The 17343-nt window shown below is 41.7% G+C and overlaps 1 protein-coding gene across 1 annotated transcript in view; it reads left to right on the forward strand.

The window, feature by feature from the left end:
- TRIT1 (tRNA isopentenyltransferase 1) overlaps positions 1-16025 on the forward strand; it is a 44964-nt gene extending 28939 nt beyond the window's left edge. The window contains exons 2-11 of the mRNA XM_027537699.1: positions 149-289; positions 2965-3063; positions 3791-3936; positions 7233-7375; positions 7973-8084; positions 8462-8574; positions 8824-8901; positions 11478-11587; positions 11908-12025; positions 14122-16025. Coding sequence (XP_027393500.1) covers positions 149-289; positions 2965-3063; positions 3791-3936; positions 7233-7375; positions 7973-8084; positions 8462-8574; positions 8824-8901; positions 11478-11587; positions 11908-12025; positions 14122-14291 — 1230 coding nt within the window. The 3' untranslated portion in view covers positions 14292-16025. The remainder of the gene's footprint in view (positions 1-148; positions 290-2964; positions 3064-3790; positions 3937-7232; positions 7376-7972; positions 8085-8461; positions 8575-8823; positions 8902-11477; positions 11588-11907; positions 12026-14121) is intronic.
- The last annotated feature ends 1318 nt before the right edge of the window (positions 16026-17343 follow it).

The following is a 17343-nucleotide window of genomic DNA, read 5'->3' on the forward strand; positions in this document are numbered from 1 at the left end:
GCTGTGCTCTGGTTAGAAGACATTTCCTCTGGTGATTGGGTCAGTCAAGTGTTTGGCTGCAGCGAGCAATAGATCATCAATCATTTCTGCCCATAAGGTGTGCATCTTATGGAATACATGACTTTCACGCTAATTTTCTTTCCCCTAGGTTTATGAAGGTCTCGACATCATCACCAATAAAGTTTCTGCCCAAGAGCAGAGGCTGTGCCAGCACCACATGATCAGCTTTGTGGATCCTCTTGTGATGAATTACACAGTGGTGGACTTCAGGAACAAAGCAACTGCTCTGATATCCTTCAGGGAGACAGCAGCTAGGCTTGGTGGCTGCATGGCAGTCCAAGCCAAGAAAGAACTTTTCTTTGTACTGACAGTTTCTCCTGAGCAGAGATACCCAAGACAACAGTAGCATCCCCATTAGAACTCTTTGGATTGAAAGATACAGTGTCCTTGCTGCTGAATCTTGCCCTCAGACTGCAGGGTCAGCATCACGTAGGAGCTTACAGAAGTGCTGGATTTGGGCCTCATTCTAGACCTACTGAATCAGAGTCTGCATTTAACGAGAGTCCCAAGTGATTCATAGGCGTATTAAAATTTGGAAAGTACTGTTTTAGTGGAGAGAACACTGACTTAGGAACCAGAAAATCTGTGTCCTAGTTTTAGAACTACCTCTTTTGACCATATAAATGTCATTTCATTGGGTAAAGTATTTACCCACTGAGCTTGTTTCCCATCCTTTAAATGGGGACAAGAAATTAATTTAGAAATATAACGGGATTATAGTAGGAAAAAATAATTCTGGGTAACACCAAAGAAATTTTGGAAAAAAGAACAACATGGAGGGCTGCCCTTATATTTTAATGTCCAAACTGCCTTTACTATATGGACTGCTATACATTAAAACATATTGAAAATTCATAATAATTGTTATAGCATGAAAATTATATAATACTAGACAAATTTATAGCACAGATAAGAAAAGCCAGATACAACTTGAAGTTGTATGTATGTATGTATATATGTATGTATTTTATGATCAAGGTGGCGTTTCAAAACAATGAAGAAATAATGCAGTAGTTATTAATTTTTCCTGGGGCAGTTAATTTTTTTTTTAAGTGAAATCAGGTCCTTATTATATGTGATATAAGTTCCAGATGGATTTCAGAGTTAAATAAATGTCTTTTTTTTTTCCTAATGAAACTTTAAAACAAATGAAATAACATGTAATTGAGTAGTTATGTGAGATTAGAGTAGGGAAGGACTTTGTAGATACAGTCTTTTTTAAAAATTTTTTTAATTCATTTTTTTCTTTTTTATTGTGTTAAAATGTACATAAAATTTATCATTTATAAGTGTACAGTTCAGTGGTCTTAAGTATATTCACATTGAGCAGCTGTCACTACCATCTATGCCCATAATAGTCTTTTTTTTTTTAAAGGAAAATAGCTAGATTTGGATATATTCTTGTATTACCAATACAAGAATTTATTGGTAAGAATACTGGCTTCCCTGGTGGCTCAGACAGTAAAGAATCTACTTGCAATGCAGGAGACCCAGGATCGATCCCTGGGTTGGGAAGATCCCCTGGAGAAGGAAATGGCAACCCACTTCAGTACTCTTGCCTAGAGAATTCCATGAAGAGAGGAACCTGGAGGGCCATAGTACATGGGTCACAAAGAGTCGGACGTGACCGAGTGACTTACGCTAGCCACTAGCCATTGGTAAGGGTGTATTTCAACTATTTCAGTTCCTAGGTTTCTATCCTAAAGAAACCTTGCCACAAGTATACCAGGAGATAAGTGATAGATCTCATTTTAACAACATTATTGCTCTTAACAGCAAAAACATATAAATACCCAAGTTCCTACTTAGAGAAGAATATATAAAATGTGCCTTGTTTATTTAAGTACTGTATCAGCAGTGAAAATGATGAAGTTGTAGTTCCACGCATTATGGAGGAAGAATCTTATACTTAATTAAAGGGGGGACATACAATTTGTTTCTCTTTTTAAAAAATGGACATATTTCTTATAATCCTTGACTGGTAACATCTTTCTCCCCACCCTACCCCAACCTCTTGTAGAGGGTTTCTGATAGAAAAGAGGTCATCTCTCTGTGCCCACAGAGTGGCTGGCAAGGGGAAGAAATGTATAAATGAGTCTTTATCTAGGTTGAAAGTCTCTTTATCAGATACCCTCAGAAGCACAGTTCCTCTTAAAGTAGATATTATCTGTTTAACAGAGATTCTAAAGAGAAGAATTCCAAGTAGCAGGGGTATGAGAACAATAATGACAAGTAAATTGAGTGCTTACTCAGTAGAAAAAAGTATTTCAGCATTGTCTTAGGGGTTTTATTTGCATTGTCACATGTAATGCTCATAAGAACTCAGGAGAATTTTATAGGTAAGAAAGCTGAAGCTTAGATAGCTTGAATGACTTGCCGAGTGTTGGAGCTGGTAATTGAAATCTGTTTGTCTTTACATCCTGTGCTTCCCAGGTCATCTGGTAGAGTTTCAAGTGTGAAATATATACTACTACCCCAGAATGGTGAAGACTGACTGAGTCTAAGAACCATGGCTTAGAGCTACCAGCGCATAATTTGCCTTAGAAGGCAAAGTCACATAATGGATGTCATTTTTGTGGCTTCCTGAGCAGCTAACACTTGGTTCTGTGAGAGTTCTTTAGGCTTGTGCTTGTTAAGCTGATTTGGAATACTAAGCAAGCTTTGAATTTGAGTAGCAAGGCTTAGAAAGTTCTAGAACTGGAAGGAATTACCATCATGCATCTGTCTCTGGTTTATGCAAATCTCTCCAGAACTGATAGGAAATGATTCTGAGAACTCGTGAGAAACAGTGAAGACTAGTATCAAAAATATGACGAATGTGGTTTCTTACTTATCTCCTACTTCCAAGTGAGTTAGCATTTTCTTCTTAATAGTAAATATTTTGATGTCTTTCTTAACGTTCACATTGAAGATATATTTGCCCGAGATAAAATTCCTATTGTCGTGGGAGGAACCAATTATTACATCGAATCTCTGCTCTGGAAAGTTCTTGTCAATGCTAAGGTATGTTTAGTTCCCTTATAGTTCAATGAGGAAATGGGTTCTTCTTTCTTGCCAGCTGATTTTAGTGGGAGGAAAGTTAACTCTTGCCTATTTTTTATACTCAGCAACTGTACTAATTTTCCTACCTAATATTCTGAAGCAAGTGCCAATTTCCATATGTGAAGTGTGCTCCCCTAGGCTGGCCTAAGGGTAGGGGCTGTATGTGGGAAAGATGCTTCTCTGTGGACTAATTAGCATCACCATGTAAGTTAACAGTACGTTAGTCTGATTCAGCATTTCATGGCTGTAACAATCGGTATGTCAGGGAGATACCTGACATCAACCTTTTTTACAGAGGTGGTATTGCATAGGGTGGGACTTTGCAAACTATTCAGTATAATGTGCTGGAAATTCTGGTCCATTCTTGGATCACACTTGTTGAGAAGCTAGACTTCTGGATGTGTTAATATAGATGTATTAGTCAGGGTAGCTCATACTTCTGACAAGGAAGCAGTGTACCTGAGTACTTGCCTAGACAGTAGATCCTCTTTCTCTTTATTTGCTGTGGCCTCATAGCACTACCGTGGTGTGTTGGGATTTTCTGTTTATGATCTCTCACTATATGGCAAGACCTTCTGATTGATCTAGGTTGTGTTCCTAACACTTAAGCAAAGTGCCTGGCACATACAGGGTATCAGTGTTTGTTGAATTGTTTAATTAAATTTACCTCTAAACCTTTGTTTGATAGCCACAGGAGATGGGCACTGAGAAAGTGATCGACCGAAAAGTTGAGCTTGAAAAGGAGGATGGCCATGTTCTCCACAAACGCCTAAGCCAGGTTGACCCGGAAATGGCTGCCAAGCTGCACCCACATGATAAGCGCAAAGTGGCCAGGTAAGAAAGCTGGGGCCACTGACCCCAAGCCCCTTGAGAGGTAGAGGGCAGTCAGTTCTTCAGGGTGCCTGGGTGGCGAGACAGGTTTGGTAATAGCATCTAGTGGAGATTGATGTGTTCTAGCACAGCAGGTTACTGCTAAGTCACTTCAGTTGTATCCGACTCTGTGTGACCCCATAGACGGCAGCCCACCAGGCTCCCCCGTCCCTGGGATTCTCCAGGCAAGAACACTGGAGTGGGTTGCCGTTTCCTTCTCCAATGCAGGAAAGTGAAAAGTGAAAGTGAAGTCGCTCAGTCGTGTCCAACTCTTAGCAACCCCATGGACTGCAGCCCATCAGGCTCCTCCGCCCATGGGATTTTCCAGGCAAGAGTACTGGAGTGGGGTGCCATCGCCTTCTCCGACAGCAGGTTAGGAGGCCCTGAATTACTGCCTTAGTCCAATTCCCTCAATTAATAGTTGCACCCTACTTTGCTGTCACATGTAAAATTCCTAATACAGTGCAGCTGTTCCCTAAGGCCTGTGTACTCTTGCTTCATTTTCTATCTGATCTTTGCTTGTATAACAGTTTTCATATAAATTTTTTCTGGCATACAGCAGTGGCTGAGTTCTGCCCCAGCACACTGCCCACTGGGAGGCAGGTTTTAATTTTGTTTTTTTCCATAACTTGATTTATTTATTTTTTTTGGAGGTGAGTTTTATAAATTGTCTTATATTGATCAGCTCACCTTAACACATGGAGGCTTTCTTGAAGGGAAGAAAGAGATGATCTTAGTTCATTAACCATGTTTTCTTAGGTTATTTTGAAATTGAAGCCTCATGTGTTATGTGTGTTTTTCTTCCTCCCTCCCTAGTATTAGATGGTTTATTTTTTCCTCCATAAATATGCATTTTCATTGACTCCATATTCTGTTCACTTCTGACCACATCTTCATTTTATCAGTTATTACACCTACTTTTTTCCTTCCAGTTTTCTTGATATATAATTGACATACAGCACTGTATAAGTTTAAAGTATACAGTGTAATGATTATTTTTACAAATACCATTACGTTATTATCACGATAAGTTTAGTGTACTTATATAGATAGAAAATAAGAAAGAAAAACATTTTTCTTGTTATGAGAACTCTTAGGCCACCCTCTTAACTTTCATTTATAGCTTACAACAGTGTTAGTTTTATTTATCATGTTGTACGTTACATGCCTCGTACTTGCTTATCTGTAACTGGAGGCTTGTATCTTTTGACTGACTTCATTCAGTGCCCCCTTCTCCCACCCCAGCCTCTGGTAACCACACATCTGATTTCTTTTTCTTTTGTTTTGAAGTATAATTGATCTAGAACACTGTGTTGATTGCTAGTGCACATCATAGTGATTTGATACTTCTATACATTACAATATGATCACCACTTAGGTGTGTTTTTATGCATTGCTGGAGGTGACACCATATCTGGCAGAGTAGAGGCTCTAATGAGGATCTACTATATGGATGTTTATACACTTTAAATATTGTAGCAACCTTTGGTATTGATAGGGGTTATGAAATACTCCACTCAAATAAGTGTTCTAGATCAGTGTTTTCTTAAGCCTTCTCTATTATCCACTCTGCCCTTTAAGCTTTTTTAGAAAATTTTTTCTCTTGTAACTCCCTCCCTCCTCTCCTTGAAGATTTTGGTTACGGTTACCCTTTGGAAGGCTGCACATGATTATGATATTTAAGTGTTTTTTGTCCCTTGAGGTCAGTATCACCCTGTTAATAATGCATATTCTAGATAAATGAAGTATATATTTTCCAGTATTCAAACATTTTATTGTAAACATTTTAATAGAAATCTTCCAAAATTTTTTTTGAAAACTCAGGGATACTAAATGAACATTCATTTCTATATTGTTTTATGGTATGATTATCTATTCCTTTTATTAATCAATTCTTATCATTTCTCTTTGCTTTGCTACTTGTAGAATAGTAATGAGTTGAGCGTATATTTTAGTAAGAACAATAGGTTCGGAGCAGGAATTCTAGAGTCTCTAAAAGAAGATCCAAGGACCTTTTTCATCTTTCTTTTTGTTTGAGGCTGTATATTCTAACCTCCAGATAAGTAAGATATCTATTAAACTACTTTTTTTCCCTCGTAAGTCCTCTTTTGCGAGACCAGTGATGGGGGAAGACAAGGGGTTTCTACTCTTGTGTTAAGGTTTCAGGAAGTAGAATTGGATCAGGAAGGGATAGATCACTTTCAAGCTGATAAGTTGCTATCACCCAGAGTGGTAGAGTATAGATTTGAGAGTTAAATTACCTAGTGCTGCATAACATAGTAGATACTAACAGAGTAGATGGTGGCTTAAGTATGTGGATTCTTTCTCCAGTGATCTTTGTGTGTGTAGTAGAGTACTGAATTAGTCTGAAGCATTCTTCATTAGACATATTTAAAAAGAAAGTTGATGAGCTGGATATACAACATACTTTTGTACTGTGGGAAAGGCATTCCAGCGAGACTAGACTTGTTGGCTTATAACAAGGTATCCCAGCAAGCTTTTACTGTTTACTTGAAAGTGAATATGTCCTATTCTGTTTGTGTAGAAGAAACCTGTTGTTTCTGAACCTAAAGATTTCAGAGAATTTTATGTATGTTTAGAAGGGTAGTTTTATTTAAGTTTTCTTTATAACTCTTTTCTGAGTAGCTATAGGATTGCCATATAACCCTAGACCTTCATGTGTTCAGGGGCTTAAACGGTGAAAATGACAATGAGGCATTCTATGATAAATAGCCACTCTCATGTTACTTGAGAATTAATATTTCCTAATGGCTATGGTTTTTCCTGTGGTCATGTATGGATGTGAGAGTTGGACTGTGAAGAAGGCTGAGCGCCAAAGAATTGATGCTTTTGAACTGTGGTGTTGGAGAAGATTCTTGAGAGTCCCTTGGACTGAAAGGAGACCCAACTAGTCCATTTGAAAGGAGATCAGCCCTGGGATTTCTTTGGAAGGACTGATGCTAAAGCTGAAACTCCAGTACTTGGCCACCTCATGCGAAGAGTTGACTCATTGGAAAAGACTCTGATGCTGGGAGGCATTGGGGGCGGGAGGAGAAGGGGACGACAGAGGATGAGATGGCTGGATGGCATCACTGACTTGATGGATGTGAGTCTGAGTGAACTCTGGGAGTTGGTGATGGACAGGGAGCCCTGGCGTGCTGCAATTCATGGGGTCACAAAGAGTCGGACACGACTGAGCGACTGAACTGAACTGAATGGTTTTTATGGATGTGCCTACTCTACTCTTTCAAATGACTTAGGAGCCTGCAAGTGTTTGAGGAAACGGGAATCTCTCATAGTGAATTTCTTCATCGTCAACATGCGGAGGAAGGCGGTGGTCCCCTTGGAGGCCCTCTGAAGTTCCCTAACCCATGCATCCTCTGGCTTCATGCGGAACAGACAGGTAAAAGTCCTTTAGTATCCCAGAGTCCATCTGAGATAAAGCTTATAGTAATATATTGCTGTATATAAATGTTTAGAGTAAGTCAACTATACCTCAATAAAACATTGTTTTGAAAAAACATATTCTTAGTGGCATATGAATGGCTCATAATAAGTGCTAAGCAAGTGGTCACTATTAATTTTATTATCATTACCAAAGGCACAGTGTCATTTCCCTGGGTACCGGTCTGGAAAGCAGGTAAAGGTATTCCTGGCATTAGTATAAGATACCAAGGGTGAGATAAGATGGGATGGGAAGGGGGCTGCTATCCAGAGAGATCCAAAGGAGAAAGAGAAGGCCCCTGTGGAAGGAGGCTGACTCTCTGAATCGGCTAGTGCTTTCTCCTTATATAATAAGATGATATGCCTCATTCTTGCTGTTTTTATTGAATTGCAGAGTTTGTGACTGAATATAATTATGAATTATTAGATAATCTTTGGACTCTGAACTTTTTATTCCATTTGAACAAATTCTCTTCTTTGTGGCAGCTTATGCATTCATCATGTATAGTACGCACCTTCGGCAGGCTTGCTGGTTGATGAGTTAATTTGATTCAAGTTCTAGATGAACGCTTGGATAAGAGGGTGGATAACATGCTTGCTGCTGGTCTCTTGGATGAACTAAGAGATTTTCACAAACGCTATAATGAGAAGAAAGTTGCAGAAAATGGGTGAGAATTTGGCTGTTACTTCCACGTACTCTTCATTCCTTGCTTATGGTCAAAAGACCATAAACACAATACTGGCTTTGGATCTACTTGTTTATTAGCCTTTGTCCTTGGCATTGGCTCGGCTTGTGGGAAGGAGGGTTGGTGTACTTGTTACAGTTGCAGTTTTCTAATCTCACCAACATTCCCAGGAGTTAATTTTCAACGGAAATAACCTGGGAGCTGTTTGGGGGGTGTAGAGGAAGGATTTCAGAGAGGTGCTGACTGCTCAGGATCTCAGTTTCTCCATCTGTGAGATGAAATGGTTCAGCTAGATCATCTCCAGGGTCCTCTAGCTCTCAGATGCAATGGCTTATCTGCTGATGCTTTCTTGTTCCCAGCCAGGACTATCAACATGGTATCTTCCAATCAATTGGCTTCAAGGAATTTCACGAGTACCTGATCACTGAAGGAAAATGCACACCAGAGATTAGAAACCAGCTCCTAAAGAAAGGTGTGAATTCTCCATCTAACCTAGCCTTGGACATCCTTGAGTGATAGAGTGTCTAGCTGGTATGGTCTGAGAAAGAACTGAGGCTGAAAGAGTCCCAAATGGCCTTCAGCTCAGAACAGAGATTTTCACGGAGCAAGTATCCACCAGTATGCTGATGTGGCTAGTTTTCTCCGATGCCAGGCTGGCTGGACCTTCCTTGCGGCAGAGTGAGAAGTACTTAGAGCTTCTTATATCTGCTTTGTCTTTCAGGTATTGAGGCTCTGAAACAAGTGACTAAGAGATATGCCCGGAAGCAAAACCGATGGGTTAAAAACCGTTTTTTGAGCAGTAAGTCTCATTGTTTTTCCTTATGCTCTGGGTCTGCTTTCAATAGAACGTCGGCATTCTCAGCTCATCCAAAAAGTAAACTTTAGTTTCTGGATCTGACCTGGGGGTGTTGCATAAGTGATTATCCAGGGGTATTTTCTTTTGATACCTTAGGAAACACTTCTTCCTGAGGAAGAAGCTACGTTATGCCTTGAACACCTGAGTACTGTCTGCAAGCTAGTAAGAGCAAGGTAGCAATATTTTCTTAGTAGAGTTGGTGTTTGGGGTTGATCTTAGCTTCAAATTTTATAGTTGAAGAACAATTAGATGTCTGTAGGAAGGCTTTCCTAATTAAAATGGTTTGGGGGCCAGATAAGTAGTATAAAAAGACAAAGCCTTTACCAGTTCTTCTAGCATTACTTTTGTGTTCAGATACGTGGTGTTTCAGGCTGCCGCACCTCTGAACTTCAGTTGAATAGCACTTTTAAGGAAAAGGGAAGGAAATTCTCATTCATTGGACCCTGTACTATATCCTTAGCACTAAATTGGGTGTAATACATTTATTACTGGGACTTCAAGGTGGGCATTTTCCTTTTCTTTCTGAGGATAAGTAAATAGAGGCTTAGAGAAGTTAAATAACTTGCTCAAAATCCCCTTGCTAATAGGCAGTAGAGTACTGGATGCAGGCCTGACTCCGAAGTCCGCACTCAGCTGTACACCCACCACACTTGTTTCCTTGAGCCCATACCTTTAGCTGGACACCATTAGTACTGGGCCTTGGGTCAGGAATGGTGTGGTCATGAGCTAAAAGATTAATTTAAAGGAGGTTAAGCATAAATGAAACCCTGTTTTTATCTTTTGGGCACTTTTAAAATATGCTTTTGAATCAACTCCTGTTCACCTTTGCCATTGAATTTCTGCTCTCAGTTAGTTACAGATGAGTACAGCCGAGGCCTCCCCTCCGCCCCAGTGCCTATGGACAGAAACGCCTTGGTCCATGTTGGACGGATCGCTCTCTCAGTTCTCATTCTCTGCCAGCGTTTTCCGTGCACTTCTTCTACTTACCTTGCTTTCTCTGCACGTCCTTCTAGACAGAAGTCTTTTTGTCAGCCGAAACTGAAGTTCACTACTACAGATTTCTAACACAGCCTCTTTTTTCACCAGACCTAACAATTAGTCTGTAACAAAAGATGGGGTTTTGGGGGGTAATGATTTGGAACTTCTTCCTGTGGTAAAGCTGCGATAACCGCCCCCCCATCTCTGAGTCACTCCTGGTTGATGGCACAGTGCGTCATATGCTCGTTCCTCATTCGTGTGTGTGCCCACACAGCGTTGGTGCTGGAGTGAAAGGCACAGCTGCCCTGTAAATCAGGAACCATGTGTGATTGGCCAGGGGCTGGTCTGCTGGGATACGGTTCTGGCACAAAGCCAGAGGGACTTCCCCACCCCAGCTTGGCCTTGGACCTGAGCCAGAAATAGCAGCTGGGAGCCGAGAACTTGTTGAAAGGTGCTGAGACAGGGCACAGAAGCCCAACAAAGGACTTAGAAGGGAAAGGAAAATATAGAGTGGCCTGGAAACAGGTGCAGAGCTTAGCCACGGCCAGGTGTGCTGTGGATGCCGCCTGCACCCTCCCAGTCTCACCTTTCCATGTGGTGGCAGGTGCAGCCCAGTCCGGTTTATGAAGACTCTTATTTGTGGTTGGCACAGTCAAAAGGCCAGCACCTGCCAGCCGTTGGCATTCCGAGGACTTTGATGTTTTTGTCCATGGGGTGATGCTGTTTGCCTTTAGGCAACTGACTTAACCTAGATGTGGAAGACAATTTAGTGTGTCCGCAGACTGAGGAAACCAGCAGCAGAGACTAAACATGGTTGGCTCAGTTGGATGAAATGCCTGTAGCTGTACATTTGGCTACCTCCGGTCTTACCTCTGTTCAGAAGTAATTCGCCATAGGGTATTTCTTGAATACTTCTCTGACTTCTCTGGATCTGTTTCTTAGAAACAGGGCGCAACTACTTCAGTTCCAAGGCTTTTTTCTAATTTTCAGATTCAGCAGCTCCCTGGCTGATACCCTGCTGCTGCCAGCCCGTGATTATCAGTATGGTATTAATGAGTTTTGTGAGTGCCAGACTGCTGAAGGGAGATACACAAACCTGAGATTAGTGTCTGTTTCTAAAGAAAGCTGTGAACTCTCTTGCCGCAGAGTGACATCACCATCAGATGATATGGACCTTAGAACAGGTGTTCACTTCAAGCTGCTAGTTCCCCCTATAACATGCTGCCTTTTATATTGCAGCCCATACAGTGGCCACTGGGGCTGTTACTGTGTGTTGTTTTCCTGAGTGATCTGGAAGATCCCACACCTCAGACTCTAGATTATACAGCCAGACGTGTTGGCTCCAGACCCATCAACCTTCTGGGTCTTTCTTGGACTGTGTGTAGTTGTTTGGTTTGTGTTACTGATTAAAAGGAGTGGCATGGTCAGAATGTTTATTCCTTTGGCCCCGTATCTTTCCCTTGAGGATTTTGGAGTCCTGGGAGCAGAGTAGATTGGGTCTTGGAAGCTGACCTCTCGCGACTTTTCTTTGTCATCATTAGGACCTGGTACCAGTGTCCCCCCAGTATATGGCTTAGAAGTATCTGATGTTTCGAAGTGGGAGGAGTCTGTTCTTGAACCTGCCCTTGAAATTGTGCGAAGTTTCATCCAGGTAATTATTAATCATGGTCCCGTCTATTGTCTGATTTTCAGGGAGCTTTGTGTAGCTGACACCTTTGTTGCTATGCTGGGGAATGAAGCATTCTTTTCCATGGAATAGAGCAGAAGGGCTGGCTGCTTTTAGATCCCTGGAGGCTGTGTTTCTACTTTCACATTCAGAAAGGTTGTTGTTAAAATCTGTTCACAGCCCACCTGCTCTCTGGGATGAAAAAAAGGAATCTTGGGAAAATCTCACTCCTCTTAATATCCGAGAATGATATCCAGATCTCTTTGAACAAATGCTTCTTCCCCATCCTTGCCTTGTTCTTTCAGGGCCACAAACCTGCAGCCACTCCAGTAAAGATGCCAGGCAGTGAAACTGAGAACAAGAGAAGTTATCACATGTGTGAGCTCTGTGATCGAATCATCATTGGGGACCGTGAATGGGCAGGTAAGAGTCTGGGGTAGAACACAGAGAAATCTGTAAGGGTGGGTCACACTGACTTCATGAAATTTAAGGGCTTTGGTAGCTTGAATGCGGGAGTCTGCTTGTTTGTAAAAAGATGGCCAGATTCCTCTAGTAGCCTGTATTCAGATTTCATGGAGGCCTTCTCAAACGGGAGAGTTGTCTCTGTATTCTGAATTTCAAAGGAAGATTGTATGCCCTGTACCTTTGCCTCGAGTAGATATTTTATACTGAGAGGTTGGCAGTTAACTTTCCAGAGCTCCTATGACTTTGTAATCCTCCCTTAGAGGAGTTTCATGGCCTCTCATGTTTAGACCTCAGTGAGGGTGAAGTAGGATTTTAAGGGAAGCCGGGCAACTCACCCAAGAGACCAAAGGGGCAGAAACAGCTGAGAGGGGACAGGAAGTGCAGTTATTCCTCCTGAGTCCATTCTTCAAAAGTGGTATCTCCAGTAGGTGCTTCCCAACAACCCAGGATTGGCCTGCCCCAGGGTTCTAACTCCTTGCTTCAGAATCTAGGTCTGTCTTTGCCACAGAGTCAGCCGCATTGCGGTTCTCTGTTGGATTTCTGCAGTCATCCAGCAAAGCCCAAAAGGGCCCTAGCTGCCAAGCCTTGGATTTACGTGGTATTCAGAAACTTGTTTAAAGCTCACTCCTTTTACGCACAAGTAGGACTTGTATTTTACCCAGTGAGTGGAATCCTCCCGTTCAGAGGACTGCTTTGCATGGTTGGGATTCTCACAGAAGTAGATTTTTCTCCCCATACCAACCAATAGAACTATGAGTTCTGTTAACTGTTAACGCTGGCAAAATGAACTGCATTGTCAGAGTCTGGGGATGGCTGTGATTGCCCAGGCAGCAGAAGAAGCCTCGATTATCGTTGGTTCATAATGATGAAAGGGGACGAGAAAGAGAGTGCCTGATTGTTTTTTCTAAAGGAAACTTAGTGGTTCGATTTGTCGAATGTCCTTCAGGGATTGCCATAGAGAAGCAACATTTGTGAGCCTTTGTGAGTGGAGCTTGTGTGAGCCTTCTATAGTACCATCTGTCAAGTCCTTGCTCCCATCTCCTGCTGCCATGGGGAGTCAGTCCAGAGGTCATTTTTTGCCTTAGGCTCTAGCTGGAGACAAAAGCTGACTTTTTCCCTCAAGTAAATTTTTCCTTGACTTCTAACCTCTTCCTTTCCTACTTTGCTTCTAAATCCCTAAAAATGATGTTTTGAGTAAGTGTAAAAGAGAATTTAATCTCGCTTTCTGTCCTTTTAGGTATTTCCAAATAAGATTTCCTTGAAAAAGAGCAGGCTAGTAAAAAGGAACATCTTTGAGGTACAAGCTGAGAACTGCCTTTGGGGTGAAAGGTCAGAAATTGATATCAGCCGAGAGTAGCTTTTTACTGCGTCTGTGACCCCTTGAAAGGGACCATCAGAAGAATACTCGCTGTGATCTCTCTGTGCATTGTGTGCTGGAGAGTGTGAGTGTCTGGGTTAGCCATTCAGATGGCTTATCTGACGCAGGCAGAGGGTTCTCACACCAAGAGGGGCAGCCTGAGCGAGCTGGTAAGAAGTGAGAAGACAGTTCAGGGTACTGTAGGCCTACAATACAGACAAGAATTTGGATTTGTAACTTTTGAGCCACGTGGGCTGAAATGTATCTGTAACAGGCAGCCCCATATGGGAAAATCGAGTCTAGAGCCCTATTCTGGAAAATTGAATCTCTTTTTGAGCTATAGCTAAGCCAAAGAGCTTACCTGCTATGTGACCTTGGAAAAGATATAAGACCTCCATGAACTTCAGTCTCCTATATAAAAAAAATGAGCTGAATAATACTGTCCCGCAAGATTGTTGTGCAGGTTAGTGATAGAAAGCACCCAGCAGATAGATGTGGTTCGTGGTCTGTAGCTCACTCTAGTTTGCTAGCTAGCTGGGCATATGACTTATTCTTCTTTTTAAAATGCTAAGCAGCTATACCAATACATGTGTTGATCCTGTTATTGTTAGAGACAAGAATTGTATGGTTAATTTTGTATGCTACCAGAATTAATTAATTGTAGAAAATCCTAATTTTTTTGTTTGTTTTGTCTTAGCACATATGAAATCCAAATCCCACTTGCACCAACTGAAGAAAAGAAGAAGGTTGGACTCAGATGCCGTCACCACCGTAGAAAGTCAGAGTGTTTCCCCAGACCATGACAAAGAGCTTAAAGAAAAGGAATCTCTTGGGCAGAATGATAAAGAGCTGAAAGCCAGCATTTAAGGGACTTGTCCAGTGACCTTTGCAAAGGTGGCAAGAGTCCAGTTCTTTCATTCAGTGCTGTGGTTTTAAAGTCTCATGTTCTCTGCCCTGGAAACAGTAGGTCTTGTTAGCTCCCTGTATGGCTGATGTGTCTGGTCTGGTAATGATGAGTTTGGGAAAGGGTTTTTTTTTTTCTTTTAATCTTAGAGGTTCTATTTTTAAAAGAGGCACAGATTGCACTTTTTAACATTTGATCTTTGTGATAACTACTGGGATTCACTGTATCCCTTTAAAAACAGTTTTATGTCCTTGACTCTGGCTGTAAATACCTAATTTCCAGACACTTTTATAGCTGACTGAGTTATTGTGAGCCACAATTCCGGAGTTCTGGATGGGAGTGAATGGCAGGAAAGAATCAGCCCCAGTGAGATAACCAAGTGAACCAAACTAGTTTCAGGAATTCCATGAAGAAGCAGAGAATCAGACTGAGGTGGTTGGGACTTAAAGTCTGAAGACTTTTGACATTTGTTGAGCTCCTCCTGTGTGATAATCACTGGTATATTCCTACTGAGTTAGGAATCTATTTTTACTAAAAGTTAAATAAAGAAAAAGTTTTTAGGAGCCTCTCTAGTGCTTAAAAAGATGTATATGTGATGTCTAACTTACATATCGTGTGCTTTGTTTTCAACATGAGAGCTTTTTCTCAAAGTCAGCATTCTTAATGTCTGTCTGTTTATTTAGCAGATGTTTATGAGCACTTAATTGTATTCCTGGAAAACATCTGGAAAGGGTCTTTTCATTTGTTTGTTTGGCATGCGGGGTCCTAGTTCCCCAAAACAGGGATCAGTCCCGTGCCCACTGCAGTGAAAGTGTTGAGTCTTAACCACTGGACCGCCAGGGAAGTCCCAGGAGGACTCTTTTTTAATTGGAGATTTGTTATTTCCAGTTGAAGCTCTCTTACTGGAGTGAACTGAGCTACCAGCCATAGATCAATGTAACATAAAGCTAAGCGTTTTTAAGTACACAGTTCAGCAGCATTTATGTTGTGCAACCAGAACTTTTTCATCATCCCGAACAAACTGTACCTATTAAGCAGTAACTACCCACTTAAGCAGTATTTTATTTGTTTAGAATCTAGAATCCACCTGCAATTCGGGAGACCTGGAATTGATCCCTGGTTTGGGAAGATCCCCTGGAGGAGGGCATGGCAACCCACTCCAGTATTCTTGGCTGGAGAATCCCTATGGACAGAGGAGCCTGTTGGGCTACAGTCCATGGGGTCACAAAGAGTCAGACATGACGGAGCGACTTAGCACGCACACACGCACACTATATGAGAGGCCCTGAGTAGGCTCGAGGGGTACAGAGACAAAATGAAATGTGATTCTTGCTTTCATAGAGCTTGAGATATTGTTATCTATACACAAACAACAAATTTAGGTAAGAGAATATCAAAAACCATAGAGGCTGTGTAGAATTTCACTTGGAGGGAAGAAAGAAGAGGGATCATGGAAGAAGGAGCACTTCTACCAGACCTTAAGAAGCAGTTCTTGGTGAATGTATTGTGAACTATGCAGAAGTTTTATTTTTTAGATTTTTTTAATATAGTTCAAAAATCAAAATGATATAAAAAGAGATATTCATTGAGAAATCTCACTTCTACTTCCATCCCCTTCTCCTCTTATAGATAATCACTTATTCATTTTCTTATGTATATCTCATGAGTCTTTTTAAGTAAATAAGAAAAAATGCAAATGTGTGTTCTTGTTTCTTCCCCTTACCCAAAAGATAACAAGCAGTGCACACTGGCTTCATTTGCTTCCTTACTTGTTGGCAATACCTGAGTGTGTGTGGCTTTCTCCTGCCTCCTCAGGCAGGTCTCCTGTTTCTTTTCTTTACCACCCTCCTGAAGGATACCAGTTGACACCAGGCGTTAAGCAGGGTTCACTCATGTTTGCTGAACTTCATTCAGATGCCAGGGTGAGGCCAAAACTAGCCTCTGAGGAATTCTCAGGCTGTGGCCAGCTTTTTCATTCAGCCAGCACATATTTTAGAACTGAGCCAGGTGCTGTGCTAGACTCTGGGGGTTCAGTGATTAAAAAAGCCCACATCGGTCAAATAGTTACAGAATTACAGCTGTGATAAGGGCTGTAAAGAAAGGACCCTAGCCGTGAGTACAGGTAATCCGCAGCCCTGCCCCTCCTTGGTGTGTGTGTGTGTGTGTGTGTGTGTGTGTGTGTGTGTGTGCGCGTGTGCGCGCGTGCATAGGTGTGTATTGAGGTGCATGTGGCACAGCACGAGTCTGGAGCAAAGACTGCACACAGTACCATGTGATCTGGAAGCCAGATTTCACAACTTCACTGCCTTCCCCCGACCCCTCACCCCCAGTCTGTGGGGTGTCCTGGGTCCCTTGAGTTTTATTGATCCTTACCCACATTACCTGATTTGAATCTCAAGAATAAGTGTATTTTTTGGTCAAAGAAGAAATTGTCATTGAATCCACATCATCTTATTTTCTACATTAGATGTGGTGTGATTTTCCCAGTCTGTGTATTAACTGCTTCAGGAGCTGACGGGGTTGGGGGTGGCATCTCCCCTCTGGAAGTGGAGATGAATCCTTACTGTGAGCCAGGCAGCACCACGCAGTGTATGTACATTAGCTTCTCGTACAGCCCTGGGAGAGAGAGACTGCTTTTGTGTGTGTTTCCCAGTGGGGAGACGGGCTCAGCAAAGGTACCTAAGCCAGTACATGGCAAAGCTGGAATTGAAGCGAGGCCACAGAATTCGGGGTTCAAGCTGCTGAGCCCTGTGTTAAGCTGGCAGAATTTAAAGAGGAATCTTAGTCTCTGAAATGCTCTTCACTCAAGTTGCTAAGTATGTTTTAAACCTTAAAAAAATTTAAATGGAGAAGTAGGAAAAACTAGTTTTAACAATCCTTCCTTAAAAAGCCTTTAATCCATTCATCTGAAATACCTGGAGCTACAATTTCTCGTTGAACTAACCATCCCAATTATCTCTGTGGCAGCTGGCAATCAGGGATTTCTTGAAAGAGAAAAATCCAAGCACCCAGTAC

This window comes from Bos indicus x Bos taurus, chromosome 3 (assembly GCF_003369695.1).
Source record: "Bos indicus x Bos taurus breed Angus x Brahman F1 hybrid chromosome 3, Bos_hybrid_MaternalHap_v2.0, whole genome shotgun sequence".
Classification (NCBI taxonomy): Eukaryota; Metazoa; Chordata; class Mammalia; order Artiodactyla; family Bovidae; genus Bos; species Bos indicus x Bos taurus.